We start from the raw sequence: 24012 nt of genomic DNA, 5'->3' as shown, positions 1-24012 counted from the left end.
ATATCCATTTCAGAGCTGCGCCATGTGCAAAATAGCTAGAGGCAGAGGTAGAGGTAGAGATACATTTTTTAATCTATAATGCAGAGAAAACTTAATTTTAAAGGCCCATGGTTAATTTAAATAAAAGAGGCTACCGTCTTTATTTCAAATCAGGTTAATCAAACAAACACAAATGCCTTTTTTCAAGCATTTAAATACAGTGTTTTACTTACAAAACGCGGTGACATTCGGTTTGGAGACATTTGGAACATTTATTTATATTTCAAAGTCATCAAAATACTTCCTTGTACTAATGGACAATTGCAGGAAGCGATTTTTTATTAATTCTCACGAACGGAAGAGTTATAGAGCAGTGTAATCAAACGGAAGGCACAGTCTTTGCGAAGCTTCGAAACAGTTTAGCATGTACAGGAGATATCAAAAGGCCATTAGAAAAGTGCAGCTGATTTAAATGAAATAAGCATGGAGGCGGAGGACTTCATACTCTTGTTGGATTCTTAATGTAAAAGCTTGCCATAGCGTTATCTATATTCGTAGTGATCAGTGTGCATGTAAGTATCGATTGACTAGAATAATTGTACTTTTTTTATTTTATTTAATGTAGCACATATAATCGTGCGGTATTTAAGAGAAATTCACAAGGATAATACATACACACTAATTAAAGCTGTGGACGAATACAGTTTTTCACAGACAAGATCGATTCAGGAATCTGCTTTAAAATAGTGCTTATACTTTTCCTGTTTGAATTTTTCTTCGGATGATAAAACATAAGAAGTGTATTCCAACGATTCATTGACGGCATTCAACGCACCTGCAATGTCAATAAGTGATTCTGTGATGGTTTCTGATCATTCTTCGACTTCGGCGTACGATTACGACAAATCTTCGTTGTCAGTGATTGATTTTGTAATGATTTCGAATGAATCTTCGACTGCGGCTGACGATAACAACAGATCCTCGATGTCAGCCATTGATTTTGCGATAATTTCGAATGATTCCGGACTGAATCATGACGATTACGCGACTGAGAATTACTTCGACACAGCGACGAGTGATGATGTATATAATGATATATACTATCTGACATTTTACGACTTTGAGATCATAACACTTGGTCTTGTCCGAACTATAATCGTCTTATTTATGATTCTCGCAAATGTGTTTGTCGTGGGCTATTTTCTGTCGAGCAAAGGTCGCGGCAAGTCAACTAACCTGCTGTTTGTGAGCATCGCCTTTTCCGACTCGATGACCGGCATTTCGTTACTTCCGAACTCGTTCAACGTATACATCCCAGACATTGAGCGATTATCTGCATCGGGATGCAACACGTACATGGTCTTGCAACTTTACATCTCAAAGGCGTTTCATACCGCATCTATATGGCAGACTGTCTTCCTGGGAATACAGCGGTACCTCTGCGTTTGTTATCCATTCATTTCCGGTCGCATATGCACCTTCTGGAAGACATGTATAGCCGTACTTGTCATGTACCTGCTGTCATTTCTGATGCATATTTACCAGCTAATCAATGCAACTACTCACAAATACACTCAACAACTTGAGTGTCAATGGCGTACAGATCAACCTTGCAAAGATGCCTGCTTGTATATGTGGATTTGCGTTATTTTCATGCATTTTCTTCCAGCGTCCCTTCTTATAGGACTGACAACCAAGACCCTCATTACTCTTCAAAAGGCCCAGCGAAGAGCCTCGTCCATTATATCAAAGAGTACGAACAAGAAACGGAGCTCCCGGGACAGAATAATCACAATCACGGCAGTGTTGATTGTCATCTGTTTTCTTGTTCCAGAAGTTCCTTATGGATTGTACAAGCTCTATGCCCTGATTGATATATACAGACCTACGAGTGTAAAGCTCGGTGTCGAGACTCATCACATTATGAGTTCTGCCTACGAGATCGCGTTGATTGTCAGCTTTCACGCCAACTTTTGGATCTACTGTACGATGATGTGCGACTTTCGCAGAGCGGTTATCTACGTGTTCACATTCGGGTGTTTCAAGCGTTACAACCTCAAACGGCGTCAGAGTTTGAATTCGAACCAGGGGACAATGAAAAGCGACAGTTTCCGATCGTCCAAACCGCGGACCGGATCCGTTATAAGCAGGAACACTGTTCTCAGTCGAACCACCAGCCTCCACTCCACTACATCGGACAACATCCACGCTGTCAATCAAAAGATATTGCTGACGCCTACGCCTACCAAAGACACTTGTCCACCCGATTTTCCTGCAGCTGTGTCAAAACAGATGTCTGTAGACGACTACGAAGCGCAAGAGGATGATGTTTTTGTGTAAACATTACTCTTGTATTGAAACGGGATGTTTGAATATCTCACAAGCTCTGATATAGCTGATTTGCTACCTAGCAACTACTTTAATTGAGAGTAACAATTGCAGTCTTGGCAAGACCCTGGAATAACGGACTGTGGTTGATCGTTATGTAGTAAAGGTATTTAAAAAAATTCAGCGGGCTTGCGAGATGGCGGTGAAATTATAAATCAGCTACTTATTTTACCACCTGAACGATTAGTAATCACTTGAAATAGCACTTACAACTGTTACTACTAAACTTTTTTAAACCTAGCATATGATCGTGTTGATTTATTACCTTTTTGCACATGTTTTATTCACTTTTCTAAACAGAACTTCATTATAAATATGTATAATACCCCTCTGTGGGATCATTTTTTTCCTTTATCATCTACTTTGCGATTTATATATGTTGATACCTTGTATGATATGTTGTACGTTTGTACAATGATTTTGTATGCATTATGTATTATTGTACATATTTTATTTATTACACGTGTGTTACGTTTTTAAAATAGGTCTAAAACAAATCCGAGTCGATTTACACATTACATAGATTATCAATAATGCTTACTTGAATTAATTTTTGATAAAATCAACCCGCTTAAAGTATGTATATCTTGAAAAAAAAACACAAATCTTATATTTTGGTTATCAATTAAATATGATCATTTCGATTTTATTTAATCTCGAAAGAAAACTATATATTTCATTGCGACTAACATCGAAAGCTAGTATTGCCATTGTTCATTGTGCAATTGATAGTACCGTAATAACTCTATGTTTTTCGGACACTCTAAGTTTTCGGACACCCTTTTTTTAGAAAAAATAATTATGTTTCGTGACTCTTAATTTTCGAACACACGAGTTTTCGTCCATAATTAATGTCTCTACGTTTTCTATATTTTACAGATTTATTTTACCAAATGTCGGTCCTGTTTTCGATATCTAATGACACTTCGATCATGGGGTTTTACAACCAGATTAATATCATAAAACATGGCAGGTGCATGCCTGAAGGCAACGGACCATTACATTTGCGTTATTGGGTAAATAACCTTGTAAACCGGTATTAAACAATGGTTTCGCCCGATAGCATAAGCGTTATGACAATTACCAGGGGAAGTGCCAATTAAAAGTTCAATTATCTACCGCATTGGTTCAACCCCTTCTCGGTAAAACAACAGTGACAAATACTAAACGCTTCAAAGTGTGATGCACCGTATTGCAAGTTTTATGAACAATTTCCGGACATTTCAATTTTCGACTCTTAGTTTTCGGACACCTGTATTTTGTGAATATTTTTCGTTTCTAAGTTTTCGGACACGATTTTTTTTTATATTATTTTTAAGTGTCCGAAAACATAGAGTAATTACGGTATATACAAATTTATATTCGTTCTGAAGATTGTACGAGTATTAGAACTAACGCAAGTGATAACGCACGAAAATTGATTTTCTTCATTCCTTAGTATTTCAGCTTGCTATTTTGGTTATTCTGATTAATTTATACATGCATCTATTTATGAAAGCATTTCACAAACCCGCAAGACTGTCTTATTTCATATTCTGAACGAGGAATACAAATTGTGAAATTTTCATTACTTTGAGGTCCGTAGTGCATCGTAGCATTCACACAGTGTATGTCCTAGTATTTTGAACCTTATTTGTTTGTTCAATTTATTGGCTAGTTTCATCCGCTTTAATGGGTTCGCGTTGTTAGATTCTTAATTGGTATATACATGTTCTCTCAATAGAGATGAATTGTGTTAACATTACTGTCAATACCTCATTTATTTAGTATTTTTATCGGGCATGACTTTTTAAACTAGACAAAAGACTGGTATATTAAACAATGCGAATGTGAGATGCGAAATTTGAATATTACAAGAATGTAAAGTCAATGGTGCGTCATAACATTAACTTTGTATAAGTCTTCTTTTGTTGCATACTATTTATTTTTTCAAAAGTTGTTGTGCAAATGATTCATCATTTTGTAATGAAAAGTTTGCGCAATTTGACTTTGTTTATGTATATACATGTAATCATAATACAGATGAATAAATGTATTGGTTACAAGTGTAATTAATTTCCTATATTACATTGCTAATACCTTATGTATACAGTTTTTTTGTCTGTATTACGTTTTAACTGGAATTGGTCAAGATCATATAGTAGTTTTTTGTTAATTCATTGAAAACAAAAACATAAATCGAAAAGACGAAAGCTTTAAATTAATACACTAAACGAAGAATACAAATACATGTATACATGATGACGATGTTCCAACACATTCTATAAGTAGCAAACAACTAACCACTTTCTCGAGAAGTGAACAAAACTTATAATATTGACTTTGACATCAGTTAAACAACATACGAACAGACTAACGATCCACTGCTGGCATATGAGTGAATGCTAGTAAAACAGTTGGGATGTGTTAAATGGTTGGTGCAACTTTTCGAGCAAATGTCATTCCAACTGTTAAATCTAAGTTCAAGATGAAATTAATATTCGGTATGACGGATGCGTGTAATTCATTTATAGTATGGTTCGTCTGTAGAAATACAATTTCATCCGAATGGAATGGTCTAAATTATTTCGAGAAGTATCTAGTAATTAACTAATGCATTTAATATAATTCATATACATTAAAATGACGTAGTTTTATTCAGGTTAAATACTGTTGTCATGCACTCGAAAGTTGTTGTAGTAATAACTAGTTTAGTTCAAACCTATTTAAGTTAGCTCAATGTCATTGAAAGCTTAATGCTTTTTCAAACGCTATCGAGTCCGTTTCTTTCTTCTCAAACCCGTGACCTTCCTTCGCTAGGCGGACACCATAGCTACTACCCTACAGCGTAATTAGTTTCACTTTATAAAGGCAAAGTGTCAATTTTCTAGGACGAGAAATACTTATGTACCGAAACCGCGATACAAAATTCTTTAACGGAAAGTATTTTGCTAGGCATATGAAGACATGGTGTAGAGATCATTATCAGCATTTCTGTTCACATCGCAATTTCATTACAATCCGATGATAATATGGCAAAACAAACGCGGGAAATTAATTATTCATTGCATGAATTTAAGCAAAAAATAAGAGATCTTTGCAAAGGTATCTGTCAAAGCACCTGGGAATAAAGCTTGATGTAACTTTTACTACCATGTATGAACGATACAAACAATTGCTTGCCATGCATTGAGTGTTTAATACACTGTATTAAATAAATGTTAGAACACAACTGATGAACTGACATAAATTAATTCACTTATCTTCAAACATTGACAATTTTTTGCTTTTGATAACAATTCCGCACCTAAAGGACCACATTTTAAATTTAAATTTTAACATATTCGTAAACGTCCAAAAATATATTAACTTAAATATAACTTAAAACTATTCGATCGGTTTTTGTTTCTTAAAATACGATGCACAGCGTACTTTAATATTATTCTAAATTAAATAAGTAATTGCATAAAATATTTATCATTTGAATAATCGTTAGTTTGCCAATAAGTGCTAATACATATTGAACAATACGATGAAATAAAAAAACTATGATTTTCTATAAAATTATTGATCGACGTATTTGTTATACAAATAATTTAAATGTATGTTCGAGCTGCTTTGAAAGTTTGAATGTCACGTTTTATTAATAAGCGATGAAAAGCACCGATTTACATATGGTTAGTTTTACATTCTTCAACCACTTAACACATACTTTAAACCTTTGAACCAAGGATTGGCTTCAATTGTGATTAGAGTTTCACTTATATGAAATTAGGAAATGACCGCTCGAGTTAACAATTTCCAGAAAGTAAAACGACATGAGTAATTTAAACACTTGACCATGCGTAACCCGATTGACATCTATTTTGTATTTTAGTCTATTTTTTTAACTTGATGGAATCGGAAAACTAAGACTTATTTTGACAACCTCGAGTACATATCCTGAGCAGAGTCATTAATGGGTGTTTTGAAGAAGATATTGAGTAATCCCTAAAATACAATATTCACTATGGATAACGGTGTCTTGGATTCGCTTCTCAATAAATGGGTTTTAACTTTTAACTAAATCATAGACTTACTAAAATTTAAAGTGCTTGTTAAACAGTAAGTTCTAGTAACAAAGTTGTATTAAAATATCTTTTTATTAATTGATGAATACAAGAAGATACACCAATTGCACTGTCAAGGTTCATAAAAACCATCACATTTTTTAAGTAGTTACAGCAATAATAAAACATGTTGGATACAATACAATGGTTCAATTGTGTTTCAAACATCATGCCACTTTTAACAACACACTACTTTGTCTTTGACTTGCCAATAAAATGACTACTGATTGTTGATTTATGTAAATAAACAAACACAAAACATATTTTACCACCTCCAACTTATCTGTAAATGAACATGTAAACATCGCCAGTATATGTTATATACATGGTGCAATTCCTTGTAAATGATTATATTTTTGTTTTTGCCGTCATAACACTAACGGCATATTACCTTATAAGTTAAAAAAGAGCCACAATATATCAACTCTATTGGTAAAACAAATACGAGTTATATAAAATTACATCATGTAAGAGATGATTGTGTTGTCTTTTAAAATAACATTTATATACTCGAAATCAACGGATATTTCGCAAAATATTTCGTAAAATAAAGTTAACCCATAACAAAATTTGTGTTCTTTATAGAAATAGCAAAACTTTCAACGCTCGATGTGGAATGGTAACATAGATTACACGAGAAACAAATGATCAGGGTTTTTTTGGTGCGACAATTTAGTTCATGTTAATTTCCAGCCACGATATGCGAACATTTACGAACAAACGAGAGTGCATTTGGGCAGCATCGGATGAATGACGTATTCATGAGAACAACGTCGTGCTTCCGAAGCTGCCCGAATCCAATCTCGCGTTTGCTCGTAAATGTTCTGATAGAGTAGCCGGAAATTCAGGTGGAATATGTTGTGATACAAAAAGCGAGCATTTTGTATCGCGTTAAATCCATGTTACCAGATAACATCTAGAGTTGAAATGGTATCTTTTGCCATAATGAACATTGTTATTATGTGTTAACTTTATTTGCGAAATATTGTAAGAAATATGTGTTGTTCTTGAGTGTTTATTGGCTTTTAATAATTTTCAATTAAGTTGTTATTATACCAAGACTGAGAATGCTGGGATGACAAATATCTGCGCCGAATATTGTTCATGTCGAACAATCGCCTCGCTAAGACATTAATAGTTAATTCACACTAACCTTGTAGTCTATATTATTCTAAATATTGTCATAATTTAAATAGACTTTTTGTTTTGCAATCGTATTTCATTATTATGTATTGAAATATTATAACAAGATGTTTCATTAAACATAATGAATCGCCATCACTCAAGTGTTTTCTTAATTGTTCATGATCTCGTTCGAGTTGTCGCGTAACTTCAAAATGCATGCCACTTGTAACATACTTTTAAATCTTTAAATCAGTTTATCGCTCAATTCCATCTCATTCTAATCTATCTATCTATGTATCTGCCTGCCTGCCTGCCTGCGTGCCTGCGTGCCTGCGTGCCTGCCTGCCTGCCTGCCTGTCTGCCTGTCTGTCTGTCTGTCTGTCTGTCTGTCTGTCTGTCTGTCTGTCTGTCTGTCTGTCTGTCTGTCTGTCTGTCTGTCTGTCTGTCTGTCTGTCTGTCTGTCTGTCTGTCTGTCTGTCTGTCTGTCTGTCTGTCTGTCTGTCTGTCTGTCTGTCTGTCTGTCTGTCTGTCTGTCTGTCTGTCTGTCTGTCTGTCTGTCTGTCCGTCTGTCTGTCTGTCTGTCTGTCTGTCTATCTATCTTTCTATGCGCAGTCATTGCAGATACTAGTGTTAAAAGTGAAACAGTGTGAAAGATAAAAGTATTTTATATTTATTATAAGGTGAAGTAATTTAAGGTTAAAGACTGGAGTTCAAGGGGCAGAAGGGGAAAGCAGGGGCTGCTTAAACCCTTCAAGATCAGGATGTAAAACTGTAGTGGCAGGGAGGTTGTTCCGCATCACAATAGCACTTGGGAAAAATTAAAACTTATAATAATGTGCAGTGGTATGGATCTGTCTGTAGGAGAGGGGGTGCATGTGACGAGTGAATCTGGTGGGTCGCTCGATAAATAATGGTAGGGGCACAGCAACAAACCTTGAACAATTTTGAAAAAATGATTATTAATTTAGTGTCATTTCGTCTGTCTTGTAGGGTCTGCCAACCAAGTTCCTGTTGCATGGAGGTGACATGCCTAATTATGAGCTCTTAAAATCTCCTAATTTGGTGGTCTAAATAATTGTCGCAAAGTTTTGCTGCGTGATCAATGCTAACATATTTTGGAAAACAATCGCACCGTTTATAAAGGGTATGGTATTTGAAAAAAGAGATCAACATAATTTATAAAAAGAAAACCACACAAGCATTGCTGACAAAATGTATTACATTATCGGATAAAGGTTGTGCATCAACTTACATATATGTTTAAAAACACATGCTTTTTAGTATCAATTACACATGAAGATTTTTAAAATAACACGAGATGTTCATTTTAGAGAGCCTAAAGTTTAACGAAAATATGTAAATATGTAAATATTCTACTGTCCATATTTTAATGTTTACGAAAATGTTAAAATTTAACGAGTATACCCATGGTTTTACAAATGCAAATCGACCAGATGACCGGGAAATCTAATAACAGTGTATCGTGTAAAACGGTTGATTGATTGATCATTGATTGTACCAATATTTTAACTAATTATTTACCGGTATGACATATTTGTCATTGATTAGACAAGCCAAGAAAACAATATGCGTATGCTGTGCTTCTATAATAACAAATCGTTAAACCTATTCAAAACAATTAAATCATTGCCCAGTATAATTATTTTGTCAAAGAAAATTAATGCCAAATTAACATGTGAACTAGTTCTAAAAAATGTGTTTTGTTGTTGTTGTTTTTTCTTTTCGCAATTAAATGTCTATGAAAGTGTACTTGTTGTATTTTTATAATAAATATAAATAAAAACAAACACAAACGATATAGTTGATGTAATAGGCTATTGAAATGCTAACTAAACAAACACTTCCTTATATACCGCTACCATGTATGCATTTCTTTCCTAACAAGGGTTCATGCAAAGGAAACGACGATTTGACGAAATGACGATCAGAGTTTCAAATCTTATTTCAGGTGGTCCAGAGGCTGAAAACATAAGTATAAATCATGTTAATGACAAATCAAGTATTTTTTAACACAAATTTTGATTCAATTAGACGCAATCCCATGGGTCATATTGCCTTTTACAATACTCAATTTCCAACTTAAATGGTTAATACAATAGTTTGAATCATTAATATTTCATACATTTCATATATATCTTTACCACAAACATGTACTCAATTCGTGAAATTCATAAGCATTATTCTAATTTATCTGCGAATATTTTACTTGGAAATGCTGTCAAACAATTATGTAAACGATATTATTTAAATGCATGCAGTTGGTATCACAATTACAATTTGGCATGCTGACCTGACAATCTTTCGTTTAGCGTTTAATTCTGATAACGAGAAAGTAAATCAAAAAGAGACCCCATGCCGACTACTGACGACAAAATCAAGAAATAATCAAACTCTCCTATAACGAGTGTTGTAGATACCATGTGGACGTCACCTCTGAACCACGTGTACTGAAGCTCACAAGATAATGTTATAGCACCAAACATAATATAAATATATATAATTATATTGTGTGATGTTAAATAACTAGCCCACATGAAGAAAATTCTTGCTAGTCAGATTTCTTTACTATTGAATCCGAACATTATTTTTCTCCCAAACTATTCAATATCCACGTCTGTCTTTCAGCATTTAAGATGGTTCAAAATATGATGAAACACTATTTTGACAACTTCAAAATGCGCTTCACGGTATCTGACTATACAACGTCATGGAAACGCCTCGAAGTTGGGATAGTTAACGGCTGTACTATCTCTGTAATTCTCTTCTATGCAGCAATGAACCTTATGGTGAAAACAGCAGATAAGATGAGCCGAGGTCCAATAGCCATCTCATCCCAGCTACCAACAGGAGCCTTCATGGATGACATGACAATAACATCTAAGTCGGTTCCAGAAGAAAGATGGATGTTGGAAGATTTAGAACGACTGATCTCGTGATCAAGGTTGAAGTTTAAGCAAGCCAAGTCAAGGAGCTTAGTTCTAAAGAAAGGAAAGGTACAGGACCGATTTCGCTTCAGAATCAACGGGGAACTCATCCCGACAGGGACTGAGCAGCCAGTAAAGAGCCGTGGCAAGTGGTGCGGAAACTCTCTCAACGACAAGGAAAGTGTGCTACAGATGCGACAGCAGTTAGATGACTGGATGCAAGCCACGGACAAGAGCGGTCTACCTGGAAAGTACAAGGTATGGATCTACCAACATGGGGTACTACTAAGACTTCTGTGGCCTCGTTTGGTGTATGACGTCCCAATATCGACTGTCGAAGCCATGGAGAGAAAATTAAGCCGCTACATCAGAAGATGGCTTGGGGTTCCAAGAAGCTTCTCAAGTATCGACTTGTACAGCTCGGGTAGCAAGCTACAGCTTCCACTTCCCTCTCTTCCAGAGGAGTTCAAGGTCACCAAAGTCAGGCAAGTCATGATGCTTTGCAGAACAGCACTTACGAGCGGGAGATACCGATGGTGGCAGGACAAGATCCTCAGCGAGACTTCAGCAAGCCTTGATGTGGCACGAAAGAAGCCATCAATGCAGACAAGGCCAACCTTCATCAATTTCGTTTAAGATGAAGGATCAGCACCAAGTAACAAAATGTTTTCAAAGTCAGGTATCCTAGCTACAGCAAGCGACCGGGAACTTATAGTAGACCTACGAGCAGGTACAATTCCCACCAGACGTCGCTGCAACCACTCTACGTCCTGACGTTTTTATTCTGTTAAGAGCAACGAAGAAGCTACTGCTTCTGGAACTGACAGTGCCTTGGGAAGAGCAAATGGAGGAAGCACACGAGAGAAAGAAGGCCCACTACCAGCCGCTACTTGATGAGTGCCGACGACAAGGATAGAAGACCTGGAACCTCCCTATCGATTTTGGCAGTCGGAGCTTCGCCGGGCAGTCACTCTGGAAGGCCTATGCAGTACTTGGCATCACTGGAATGGCAAGGAGACGGGCAAAAGCAGATGTCTGCAGGCAAGCAGAATCAGCCTCACAATGTTTATGGCAGATGAGAGAGCAGCAGTGATAGCTAATCAGTCTCTGGTCGAGGTTTGATCGCCCTCGGCCGGGGCACCTCCGGAAGATGTTGTGGATAGCGCCGAAACATGTTATGAAAGAGAACTCCACCTGATGAAGAGACTGATGCATGGACATAATCAATTGTTGATAGGTTATTGTTTGCTTGGCGGTACCGCGTAACGTTCGTGTCATGATGGGGTTTTCACATCCGTGTACTTAGTGAGCATTAATTTCAATACATCTATAGAACATGTTTACCGTTAATTACTATACTATATCGGACACTTAAATATGTATAATTCTGATAAAATACAAATATCAGAAAAATGGAGTGTTGCTAGTTGAAAAAATCTGTATGTCCGGAAAATAAGAGTCGCCATATCGCAAAAAACACAGAGATTCCTTGAGAATTAACTGCTGTATAATATTCTATTGGCTCCCTAATTAACAACTGCTATGACAGGTGACCAAAAGTAAGCTGTATATTTTACAATTAATTTGGACAATGTATGTAATATAAATGCCATCTACACAAAATAAACATGCCTTCTGAAAATTAAGCTTATATAATTTAACAACTATTTACCGGTGTCCATTCTGTTGTCATGGCAATTTCCTGACCAGCAAAATTAAAACATCGTATAAAAGTCGGCTGGTCAAAAACGTACATTTTGTAATGTCGCAAACAAATCATTTTGAAGTCACATTCATCTGATTATAAAAATAAAATTATTGGAAATACTGTGTTAGTAACATAATTTGGAAATCGCCTATATGTCTATACTTTTCTAGCCAAGAAATATACAACAGTATTTGTTTCAACCAAAAGGGATACAGATAAACAAAAGCGTATCAATTGCCACGCACTCTAATGTTGCAGAATTTTGTTATCAACTCATAAACCGAATGTCACGGTTCCACAGACATCCGTTTGATGATATGAATGTGATTGTTTTAAGTCTATTTTGTTTTCCGTTTTATTTACGTATACTCGTTCAAATAAAAAATTGATCTCATATACATTTATTTGCGTTTTTAATGGTGTCAATCAGTATACATAAAAGTGCTGCATGCTGTAATAATACACTCACAACCAATGGAGCATCACGTGAACACGTGATTTATAAACATTAATATACAAAACTTTTAATATCTCATTTAATAATAACACATTAATTACCGGTAGCTTACCAATGAGGATATCGGATAAAAAAAGTCCCGACCGTTCTAATGGTCTCTTCCAATTCCCATATCCATCATGGAATATTAGTATAGTATTATCTACTTGAAGAACCAACTTCAATTTAAAAAACTCATCAACGGAATATTCATGATGGCCATATCAACGATATCGTATAATTAACTATTAAGCATTAATGGTACGATATCTTGAGCAGGTCATAATTTAACTTCGTTCATCGATATGGATCTTATATTATAATCGCTACGTACTGCTTTGGCGGAGCTACCGTGAGAAATAGGATATGTTTACGACTGTACTTAAAACTACACTGTGTATTTCACCATTTGCATGTGAATATTCATTGTATCGGACTATCATCGACACATCCTATAAATAGTTTCATGTTCATCTCATGACATGTTAATACCAAAAGGGCAATAAAAAATTGTGTATCGAAAAAAGGTATAAGAAAATCTCATACAAACATGAATTATATGAGAAACGCACTTTCTTAAAATGGCCTAGATATTGAAAAGCACCAATAATAAAGTTACAGAAATTGTGTTAAAAGATTTAATGTATCTTACAGCCATGACCAATGCACAAACCAACAAAAGATCCATGTTGAGCGTCGGAAATACAGCTGCAAACTTGTAAACGTTTTGTTCGTTCGTTACTGCAGAATGTAAGCTATACCTTTATTGCAAGCATTTCTAAATATATTATAAAATTAACGACGCATTTTAAACAGTGGAACTCCAGAAACTATATCATTAGATTAAATTTCGTTATAATCCACCACTTTGGGACCCTGGTCTGGTGGTAGGATGCTGGTCTAGGAACCGGACGGTTTATATGAGTATAAATGGGTACCTGTGAGGGAAAAAGGGCAAAGTGCCGTGGCTGCATACTACGCCGAATGTAAACGGACGACTTATATCCCAGTGATCGGGGGGTAAATGTCATAGTCGATTGAAGATGAGTCTAGTATCATAATCAGACTATAAACACATATATTTCACCATTGTATAACAAAACATCAACTATAAACATGACATGATTTAATTTCGCCGCCTTGAACCGGTCAATACAAAATATTAGGGGTTTAAACTTGTTAAAGCCCCATTAACCTAAAACTAAATGTGCACAAATCTTTCCTCGTGGAAATCAAATTCAAATTAAATAAACGAACAAAAAGATTATAATCGGTCAAAAAATTACGAGTTGCATGGTTAATATTAACGCATCTAGGGTTCATCGAGTATGTAAGTTTACCAATTATATTAAGGTAAATATAAAATATTTACCTTAATATAATTGCTATACGTGTATTAGCAATGTGCTATATAATAAATAAGTGTCCACACTTCTTCTCGCGTACCTAGTAAGTAAACATGTGTTATTATATATATCATATATTTCTTTAGGATGAGCGTACATTTTCAGAAGATGAGGAGGAAAAGCTACACAACACGTTGAATCTTGATGGCCATGAATTGGAATTGGTCATACATAGTCTTGAGTTCTTGTTTCAACAGGTACTCATGTTTGAGCTTCTATTTACATTAAAGCTTAAATATAATTGCAAAAAAATCAACTGGGTGAACACTTTAATTTTGAATACAGTATATGGTTTGAAACGGCTTTATATATAGTCCATCCATTAAATAAAAAAAGTATGTACAAATTTAAGTTTGTTAGATTTGTGATGATATTAGATGATTTGAAGAAATCGTAAATGAAGTATAGTCAACATAATTTAATAATGCTTAACTTTGGTAAGTTATTCGTTTTACTTGGTCAAACTCTGAATAACTAAAGTAAAACTGAGCTGGGCTTATTAAACTTGATATTTTGCATGTTGTCAGACAACTGGTTGATTAAACATGCGCCAGCTAGGTGTGAATGCATGGGCGCAGCTCCCAGTCCTCTTTGACCCCACCATGCACTTATTTTGATCAAATAATAATATTATACAGCTAAAATGTATTTGAAGTTTCTAAGAATTATGTAAATGTTCACAGTTAAACTAGTATATTATTATGGTTTAATGTTAGACAAAAAAGAATACAAATATATGTTAATTATAGAAATATATATATATATATATATATATATATATATATATATATATATATATATATATATATATATATATATATATATATATATATTTATATATTTATAATGTAATATATAGTATGCATTATTGAAAATATGCCACATGGATAATATGATAAAATATCTGTATGGGGAGTATGCATGTTATGTTTTTTTTTTGTATTTTTGTTTGTCTAACCAACACATACTCCAACAACATTCACCAATCTAGAGTACTGCTGTTTTTACAAAGCTATTGTATATTGTTTACTCTATAATCTCAAATTCTTACAGTACACTTCGACAGCTATGCACCGATGGCAGGAGATTTATTGTCTATGATAGCTTCTTTTATTACTTTTGTTGATATTAATTTAAGCATAGTGATAAATTTAAATGAGAAACAAATTTCCATAAAATTGACATACTGTGATCATATTAAAAAATATTGTTATAACGATGCATACATTAACAAGTTTGTATACACTGCTGTTGATTATGGATATTCCTTACTAATTTAATAATATAATGTATTTACTTTTAAATGATAATTTAATGATCAAGCTATATGCATATTGATGCCATTTGATCCAAGTGCAAAAAGTATTTTGTTAACTAAATATTACATACGAAACATCCACAATCAATATAAAAACTAAATATATTTGCAGAATATAGCTGAAACTATGTATAATAAATTTATGTAAAAGGTAAATGAAACTTGATTCATATTTATATCTTAAATATACCATGACTTTACGTGTGGTACTACACTTTCTGAATATGATGTTTTGATAATTGGGATGTATTCAAAATCTGTTTTATAGTCTGCTGTGTTTAGGTTGAAGCTATTGTTTCTGTATGGACAACAAATGGAAAGGATGTCCTACAAAAGCTCAGACTACAGACCTTAAACCCAATCCAGGTTTGTGTTATATAACATACCAATAGATTTAAACTTTAATAAGAAGGAATTTTACATTCAACGTAAACAATTAGAAACTTTACTTAATGTATATATTTTCTGCAAACACAGGAATATTGTAAATGTCACAACATCCTAATTATATACTTGGATATGCCCCCTACGTGGTTAACATGAACATTAAAACTATGTTGTGTGGCACTTATAAATAGTATTCCATAATTAGCTAGCTTGCGTGCATACTCAATCAGTATCAGTTCCTTTATTACTCTACAATATAATATATGTCTGATGTTGGTCACTTTAGGATATATGGCATTTAGGTGAAATTGCCAATTCCTATAGGTGAGTGCTTTGGGCCCTCTTGACTGTCTTATTGGGACTGATGGGTATCCTAACTGTAAACTGGAGTGGTATTGACAAATCATTTTCATATAAGCTTTATCCTTTTCCGGTGATTATGTACTTCCCTTAGCTGTATATCTCTGTTTAACAAGGTTCAAAATGTCTTTAATAGCAAAATAAATTATTTAATTGTAATGTGTCAGTTTTCAGTTTACAGCATTTTAAAATCATGGTGGTGTAGTGGATCTGATTTCAGTCTAGCAATCAGGAGGTACCGGGGAGTGTCCTCAACATCTTATGAGACACCAATTACTAGAAATAGACTCTTATTTGTCTCATTAAGCCTTAGGCTCTTTTGATGCAAACTTTAATGTATAGAAAATTGATAATATTTTAAGAAATGTTCAAAAGGATGTTTGGTGATTACTACTGAATAAGAATTCGAAATACTTGACTAACAAATAAATCGAATAAAACACATGTTACTTATATTGTACACGGACTTGGGTTACATAAATTGACAATTAGTAGTGCTCAAACGGGCCCAGATGAAACCCGAATCAGTGGGTTATATGAAATACCAGAAATTCCAGGTCAATGTTTCTGCAAACATTACCAGGTCATGTCAATATTTAAAAAACGGCGTAAAATCAGGTTGGCGGGTTTGGTTTTTGTTGTTTTGCCTTGTGTATACTAACCTTCCATCTCATACACAGCTGGAAGACATCAACTGGAGACTCAATCTGCAGATTGCCCTGTCCAGCATGAGCAAACAGAAGCTCTCCAACGCCAAAGGGTCACTGGTTCGAGCCCTGCTGCGGGCTCCTTTTTTTCCTTTTTAAAATTTTATTTTTGATTTTTTACTGGAGCTTTTAAAATTTAATGTTTACATTTATCAATATAAAGCATTTAATGACAAACTTCAAAACATGCCAAAATCTGTGAAAAGGCCCCTTTAAGGTTGATAAATGAGCATCACTCTACGAAAACCGGGCTTAATGTATGTGTAACTTATGTTTGCTCAAATGCTGAACATTATTTTCATATGTACAATTCCTTTCTGTATTCTTAAGAGTATAATTTGTTGGTGTATGTTTTATGCATAAATATAAAGGTTGGTTCATAAAATTATGTTGTTTACATAGGTAAATATAAAAGAAATATTATTCGTGTACCACTTTGTAACTTTGTCATTTCTTATTTTTCCTTTCATTGTTCGTGAACATTTAGTAATTCACATAATAACATACAAATAATTATTAAGACTTAAACAATTAATAAAAATAAAAAATAAAAATAATTGCATATGTGGTTTTGTTTTGAAAGAGGGCAGTTTGCATGTTTTTGTTTTCATTGTATCAATTAACCTATATGAATACAGATGAACACACAGTTTCATGCAAAATAGTGTCAAATTGTAAATGTATGTAACCACTACCGGCTTAAAAGTATTTTTACTAAAGTAAAGAAATATTATGAATTTTTGTTTGTGTTTCCCCCATTCCAGTTAGAGGTGATACAAAAGCAGTTGGATGGTCTAAGCCTATGAAAGCATTCAGACATCTTTGATCAAGGAGCGGGTGGTTCATGGACCATAATAAGGGAGTAAAAGACTGCTGTCATTCATGAATGTATAATGTTATCAACCGGTATTATATGGATGAAGGATTCTGATATGGTAGCATCATAACTGTTGAAAAAGTTAAATTATTTAAACATACAGTGTTACATGGCATTGTTTTGTGTCGAAAATCGAAGGCGTGTAAATGAAAATATTGTAAATCTGACAAATGTACGTACATTTGATTCATGTTTCATTACTTGATTCAAATATGCTTTTATATTTAATATTTTCTAAATGATATGTTTGAACATTATAATTGTTTTATTCAATATTTTATACTATTTGTCTGAATGTGAGGCATAATTATGTTTAATAAGCATGTAAGTAAGTTCATTACCACTTGACACATTTTAATGCCACTTAGCACATTTCTCGGTAATTAAGCATTTCTAGGATGTTTTGGTGGTATGTTATCAATAACAAAACACGTGAAACAATTAACTACTAGTTAATACTAGACTGTGTGGTTTCAAAGAAGAACTTTTGGTATGTGCCCCAGATAATTAATTTATTTAATGTTATACTTAAGTTGGTTCATGTACAACATATTCACCTTTTAATTTAATTAAACATTACATTGTTACTGGCTAGCTCACAATAGACTTTCCACACAAATGTATGTGAACAAAAGTTAAGCTATTTATGACCATTACTAAGAAACCTGGAAGGTCAATTTAGTTTTTAAGAGTTTATATGAACAGTTTATATTTTGCGCTAAAGTATTTTTCTTCCTGGATATTGCATCACATACTTTGCTGAACAAGTGTGCATATGCTTACCGTGCAATAATTTCCAAAATCTTCTAGATTGTCGTACTCATATTGTATTTTGAAAAATGAATGAGATGGTATTTTATCAGCATTGCAGTAGTAGCTTGCTCGTCTGCTTTTTTAAATTTATTTTGTTGTTATCACAAATAAAAATGCCGTGTATCTCCTGTTGGGCCTTTCACCTGTAATTAGTGTACAATTTCTCCTCCCATACATTTAATTTAAAACTATTTATTATCTCTAGGTTGAATCAAAAGCCTATCTTTTATTTAGACTGTCAAGTCCATTTTGGGGGAAGAAATGTGTTGTTCCATGAGAAGATCGTGAGAACGAGATTGGGATAGAACCCAGGTCCTCGTGTCTGCGAGCCCGTCCCCATATCCACTACGCCACCGCGACCTTAGTTTACATCGATTGAAAAATTAGTGTTCATACTTTAAAATCTAATGTTAACTGTATAAGGTAGACAACTTTAAAATAAGATGATCATCTTTAATGTTAACTGTATAAGGTAGACAACTTTAAAATAAGATGATCATCTTTATGATCACGGTGTTTTGAACGTGTTTTGTAATGTATTAATCACTTGGTATTTAAGACTAATTAAGAAAAACATTTAAATTGCAGAGATAATACAACATATTTTTAAAACAGATGGCGCAAGGTCGATTGTTCTAATTTGTTAAGTTAATGGAGATAATACAATTACATTTGAAATGGCAAAAAAGTGTCAATCATCGCAGAAGTAAAATGACCTGTCAATAAAATAAAAATAATAATAGCTGTGCTTTTCTAGTCTGATGCAAACTTTTCAATACAGACAGTTTAATTCGAAAATATTGTAATTACTCTAAGAATCCGGACATTTAAACATACTTGAATTTGTTCGTGTCCGAAAATTGATGTTCAAAAATATAAACAAAAGTAAATGTCCGAAAATGTAGAGACGTTACAAAAATATACATATTTCATCTACGTTCAAATTTTTGATGTAGTTATACTAAAATATACTCTAATGTTTGAACATCGAGAACAACGATTTGCATTCGTATACTGTAGTGTTAAACTGCCAGGCTGTATTAAAATAGATTTTTTCAATGTAAGTTCATGTTCGCTGCTTCAATGAATAATTGATGACACAATTAAAATTATTTTTAAGTCTTAAAATATAAAATGATTTATTGACATAATTATGAACACAAACGTTTTTAACCCGATATTTTCTCTCTAAAAGATACATTGTCAACAGAATAGTAAGTATTTCCTGTTTTAAAATAAGCTCTATCATGTAAAACGTGTGGTCCGTATGGTCCAAAAATCTGGTCAGTATAGTCACTGGTTTTATGACAGTCATCTGGTTGTAAAAACACGTTTGACATGTAACGTGATTAAGACATGCATGACCATCATCAATCCCTGTAGCGGTTTGGCCGTTTGGTAAAATGTGGGACGATACAGAAATCCCCTCGAGTCAGGTCTGTTATGTGCAGAGAGTAATTCATCCACGGGAAGGGATGTCCACTCTTTTACATTATCAATACAGCTTTTGTGTTGACGGCGTCGACGTTGACCTCCCTCTAGCGTGCCCTGGAGGACAGTCTTTCACAGAGAATCGGGCCTGGTGACGTGTCCAAATCAAGCCAGCTTTAGTCGTATGACGGTCGTCAGCAGGGACTCTTGTGGACCAATAAGTGTTGCAGTCATGTTCCTCCGGACGTACTCCTTGGTCTTGTACTCCGTATTGGAGATGCGGAGCAACTTTTGGAGACATTTATGTTAAAATGCATGTATCCTGCGTTCTGTGCCCGCGGAAAGCGTCCGGGTCTCGCAGCCGTAGAGTAAGATGGAGACTACGAGGGACTTGAAGAGCTTGTACTTGATAAGGAAGCTGATGGAACTGTTTGAATCCTCTCATAACATGCAAAAGGTCATCATACCACACGCGGTCGAAAGCTTTCTTAAAGTCAATGAAGTTGTAGAAGAGCTAAAAAACAGAATGCATGATGCATTATGATAACAATGCAACTGTTCGAAAATAAAGAATCATTAAATTTAGGGAAAAATGAAGGCGTCCGAAAAATAAGGAATACAAATAATTGTTTTTCTATGAAGAGGGTATCAAAAAACTAAGAGCAATTGCGGTAGGTAGGTACCTAAGCTGTTTTGGTCAGTATGTCCGTCGCCGGCCGTCTTGCGGTGTATGGTGTCAACGTAAAGCTCGTGATCAAAATATAGTCCACATTATTTATAAAATCTTGAGTTAACTTGATAAGAATTTTATCTTCACAATGTTTATGACGACATTAAATCTTAGTCTCGTTTATTCAAACGCTAGTTCACCAGGTCAGATCTTAGAAAATCATTATAACCATTCTAGAAGCAACAATTATGACTCCATCTTTGTGAAACATGGTCACAATGTTTTCCTGACGATATCAAGGTCAAGTTACAATCTTTATCAAGTGCGTCCTACTCCAAGCTCGTTTAATTTCTCAGAAAAGCTTGTTACCACTATGGAAGCCACATCTTGACAATATTTAAGCCAATTTATAATTTCGTGCGTCCATCAACAAGGTCACTTGTTCGATTCTACGAAAAGCATTGTTACCATTTTAGAAGCCTTATGTCCGTCTTCTTATATCCCGAAATCAAAGTGAAATTCAAGCGGCTAAGAACTCTGAATTATAAGTATTCTTAGAGCTCTTCTAATTTTCTTTATAAATTTGACATCTTAACTTGTATTGCCTACTCAATTGTAAATCGGTATGGTAAACAATACATTAAATGGGGTTCTGAACAGAGATTGATAATTGCTCAAACATTTGTACAATGCGGAAATTGTGAAATCATCTGATTTGTATCATACCAAAATAAATTAGTTAAACACGAACCACACCAATCTTCATACAACTCTGGTTAATTGTATAAGATCTCTCAAAAACTTTTGACTTATTGACATCTTCTAAACCAAAAAACAACAACAAAAACATACAAACACACACACATTTTTTATAAATATTTGAAACTATATAACTTGATAATATAAAGCGCCCTCTTCTCGATGAACTTGATTCACTTTTCGATATATATTTATTTATTCTATTATCAGCGTGTGAAATACTGCCCAGTGCTATGGACCGCAAATTGTATGAATTAAAGTTTTCTATTCGAACAACGCTCTAGATTTGCTGGCTGATTTCTGCCATATTGTTGGCGACTTGGTGCGTTTCAAGGGCGACGAGACGCAAGTACAACACCTATACCCACCTAAACGATAAATGAAGGTTTTTATCGTCGTTGTAACACGTCAGAACCACTGATCTCTATTATCAAAATATAGATAAATGGTCAGAATGACAAAGCACAGGCACCGACACGACAAATGTGTACACACCAAAACGGCACAACAATATATCGTTCTTTTACTCCAGTCATTCTAGCCTTAACATGGTCAAAGGTAGAAAAAATTAAAGAGCATATACTGATTTGATGTCATTTAAGATTATTATTTTCTCTGTATAAGAATAAAATGTAAGAGTAAAACGATATGTAGGGTCGATAAAACATATGACATAGTATTATAATAATTAGTTTGAATACATTTTAACAATTTAAAGCGAGCAATTTTTGCTCTCTTAACAAAATAAAGTTTTTGGGCTCCAGTTCTATCAATCACGAGAGAACTTGATACATATTTATGCGAAACGTCCTTTACAATAGCATCTATATGAAATGTATACGAGTGTAAATAAATTGTTTCGTAACAAAGTTTGAAAGGACTATAACATAACGTATAGTTTTGTCATTAGTTACGAAAATCCGAAAATAAAGTTTAATCATTTTAAATGAATTATTAAAGAATATTAAAATGCAAAAAATTAAGAAATAATATTTTCCAAAATTTGCGAATTTTGACAAAACACGCTTCCGTAGTTTTAAAAATTGTGCAGACTTCGGTTTACGGGTTGTCAAAAACTTTTTTTTAATGTATTTACGATGCTTTTGGTAAATATCAACTGTCCATGTGTCTTTTATATGTACAAAAAAGTCTACAAAGAAGTATATAAAACGACTCAAATCAATAACTCGATGCATGTCTTTGAGTTTGAAGAGGGCTCCGATCTTCTAATAATCTTCTTTCAACTAGATTTCTGCTAAAACATCGGCATCATTAAGTATGGCTCTAAATTGAAATATTACAATTCACATCATTTCAAATACAAAACTTCTACTTACCGTCTTTATAACTTCAAATCACAGTTGATACCTCATCGATCAGAATTTTCAACTGACTGCCCGCCAGGTTGTACTGTTTCACGTCACTTTATGACGTCATATTTATTGGAAACACCAGTATGGTGTACTACATTGGACATCATAAAACTTCGCATTTTTGCAATTTTCAAGGTGGAATGTTATCACGTTCCCCATTAAGTTGAGAGTTGAAAATAACACTATGAGTAAATTAGACATAGGAGAATACGACCCACACGGAATCAATTCTTTTGCAATTTTTCTGGGTTTAAAATAGAACGACTGGAGTATTTCGCCAATCAGTTTTTTACTGGAGGGTTAGTGGGTTTGAAAGACGATAACTCGACAGAATTCCAATACGAAAACCACAATCGGAGAAACGACACTTATTAATAAGTATCGTTCTTTGGTGTTGGCATTTTGCCGAATGTTGAACACGCAAAGATGCCAGATGACATGTGGTAATCCAAGTCGAATTATTTTTTAATGTGTATGGATAGGTGTTGATATACAAAAGATGCGTATACTGGCCCCGTTTCATAAACGTTCGTACGCACGGTTTCTTACATAAGTATACTTCGTAAGAAAATCGGAGCGTTTCATAAAATAATTCTTACGCAACCACCTGCTACGAATGCGTAAGTTCCAATGTAAAAGTTACGAATGGTCAAGGGCTGTCAAAGCGTTCGCAAATATGGCCGCCTAAGCGAGTGAACGTATTTACAAATTTACCAAATTAAAATAATGATCTTAAATGCGTTTTTTTCTTAAAAAGAAGCATGGTTTTTCGCTTTAAAATAAAAAAAATCGGTAAATTGAAAAACGTACGTGGAGTTTATAGCAAAGGTCTTGTTTAAGTGTGAACAATCGACCGAAAATCGCCTTCATTCATTACTGACAACTGGACTTTCCGAATTACACACGTTGATTTGGGTGCTATTTGTGAAACTTTTGGCTGTTTTGGACATACTTGGACGATTTTCATCAAATAAAAGGTGTTTTATCATAGATGGATGCTTCCTGCTGGCAACCACAACGACATAAGTGGGCATTGTTTGATATTTAATGCTGTTGCATTGTGTTATTCAAAACACCTGTGAAATCATCGTTGGATACCTTTACTCTTATTATATATATAAGGACCTTTTTTCAAGTACCTGTGGGAATGTATGGATCAAACTGGAATACATGGATAATTGA

At 34.2% G+C, this 24012-nt stretch overlaps 1 protein-coding gene across 1 annotated transcript in view; it reads left to right on the top strand.

Annotated features, from left to right (window-relative positions):
* The first annotated feature begins 354 nt into the window (after positions 1-354).
* LOC127834661 (sex peptide receptor-like) overlaps positions 355-24012 on the top strand; it is a 47099-nt gene continuing 23441 nt past the window's right edge. Inside the window, exon 1 of the mRNA XM_052360686.1 lies at positions 355-1864. Within this exon, the coding sequence (XP_052216646.1) occupies positions 820-1864 (1045 nt within the window). The 5' untranslated portion in view covers positions 355-819. The remainder of the gene's footprint in view (positions 1865-24012) is intronic.

Source organism: Dreissena polymorpha, chromosome 6 (assembly GCF_020536995.1).
Source record: "Dreissena polymorpha isolate Duluth1 chromosome 6, UMN_Dpol_1.0, whole genome shotgun sequence".
Taxonomy (NCBI): Eukaryota; Metazoa; Mollusca; class Bivalvia; order Myida; family Dreissenidae; genus Dreissena; species Dreissena polymorpha.
The sequence above is the reverse complement of the archived record's forward strand: the minus strand, read 5'-3'. Positions and strand labels throughout refer to the sequence as shown.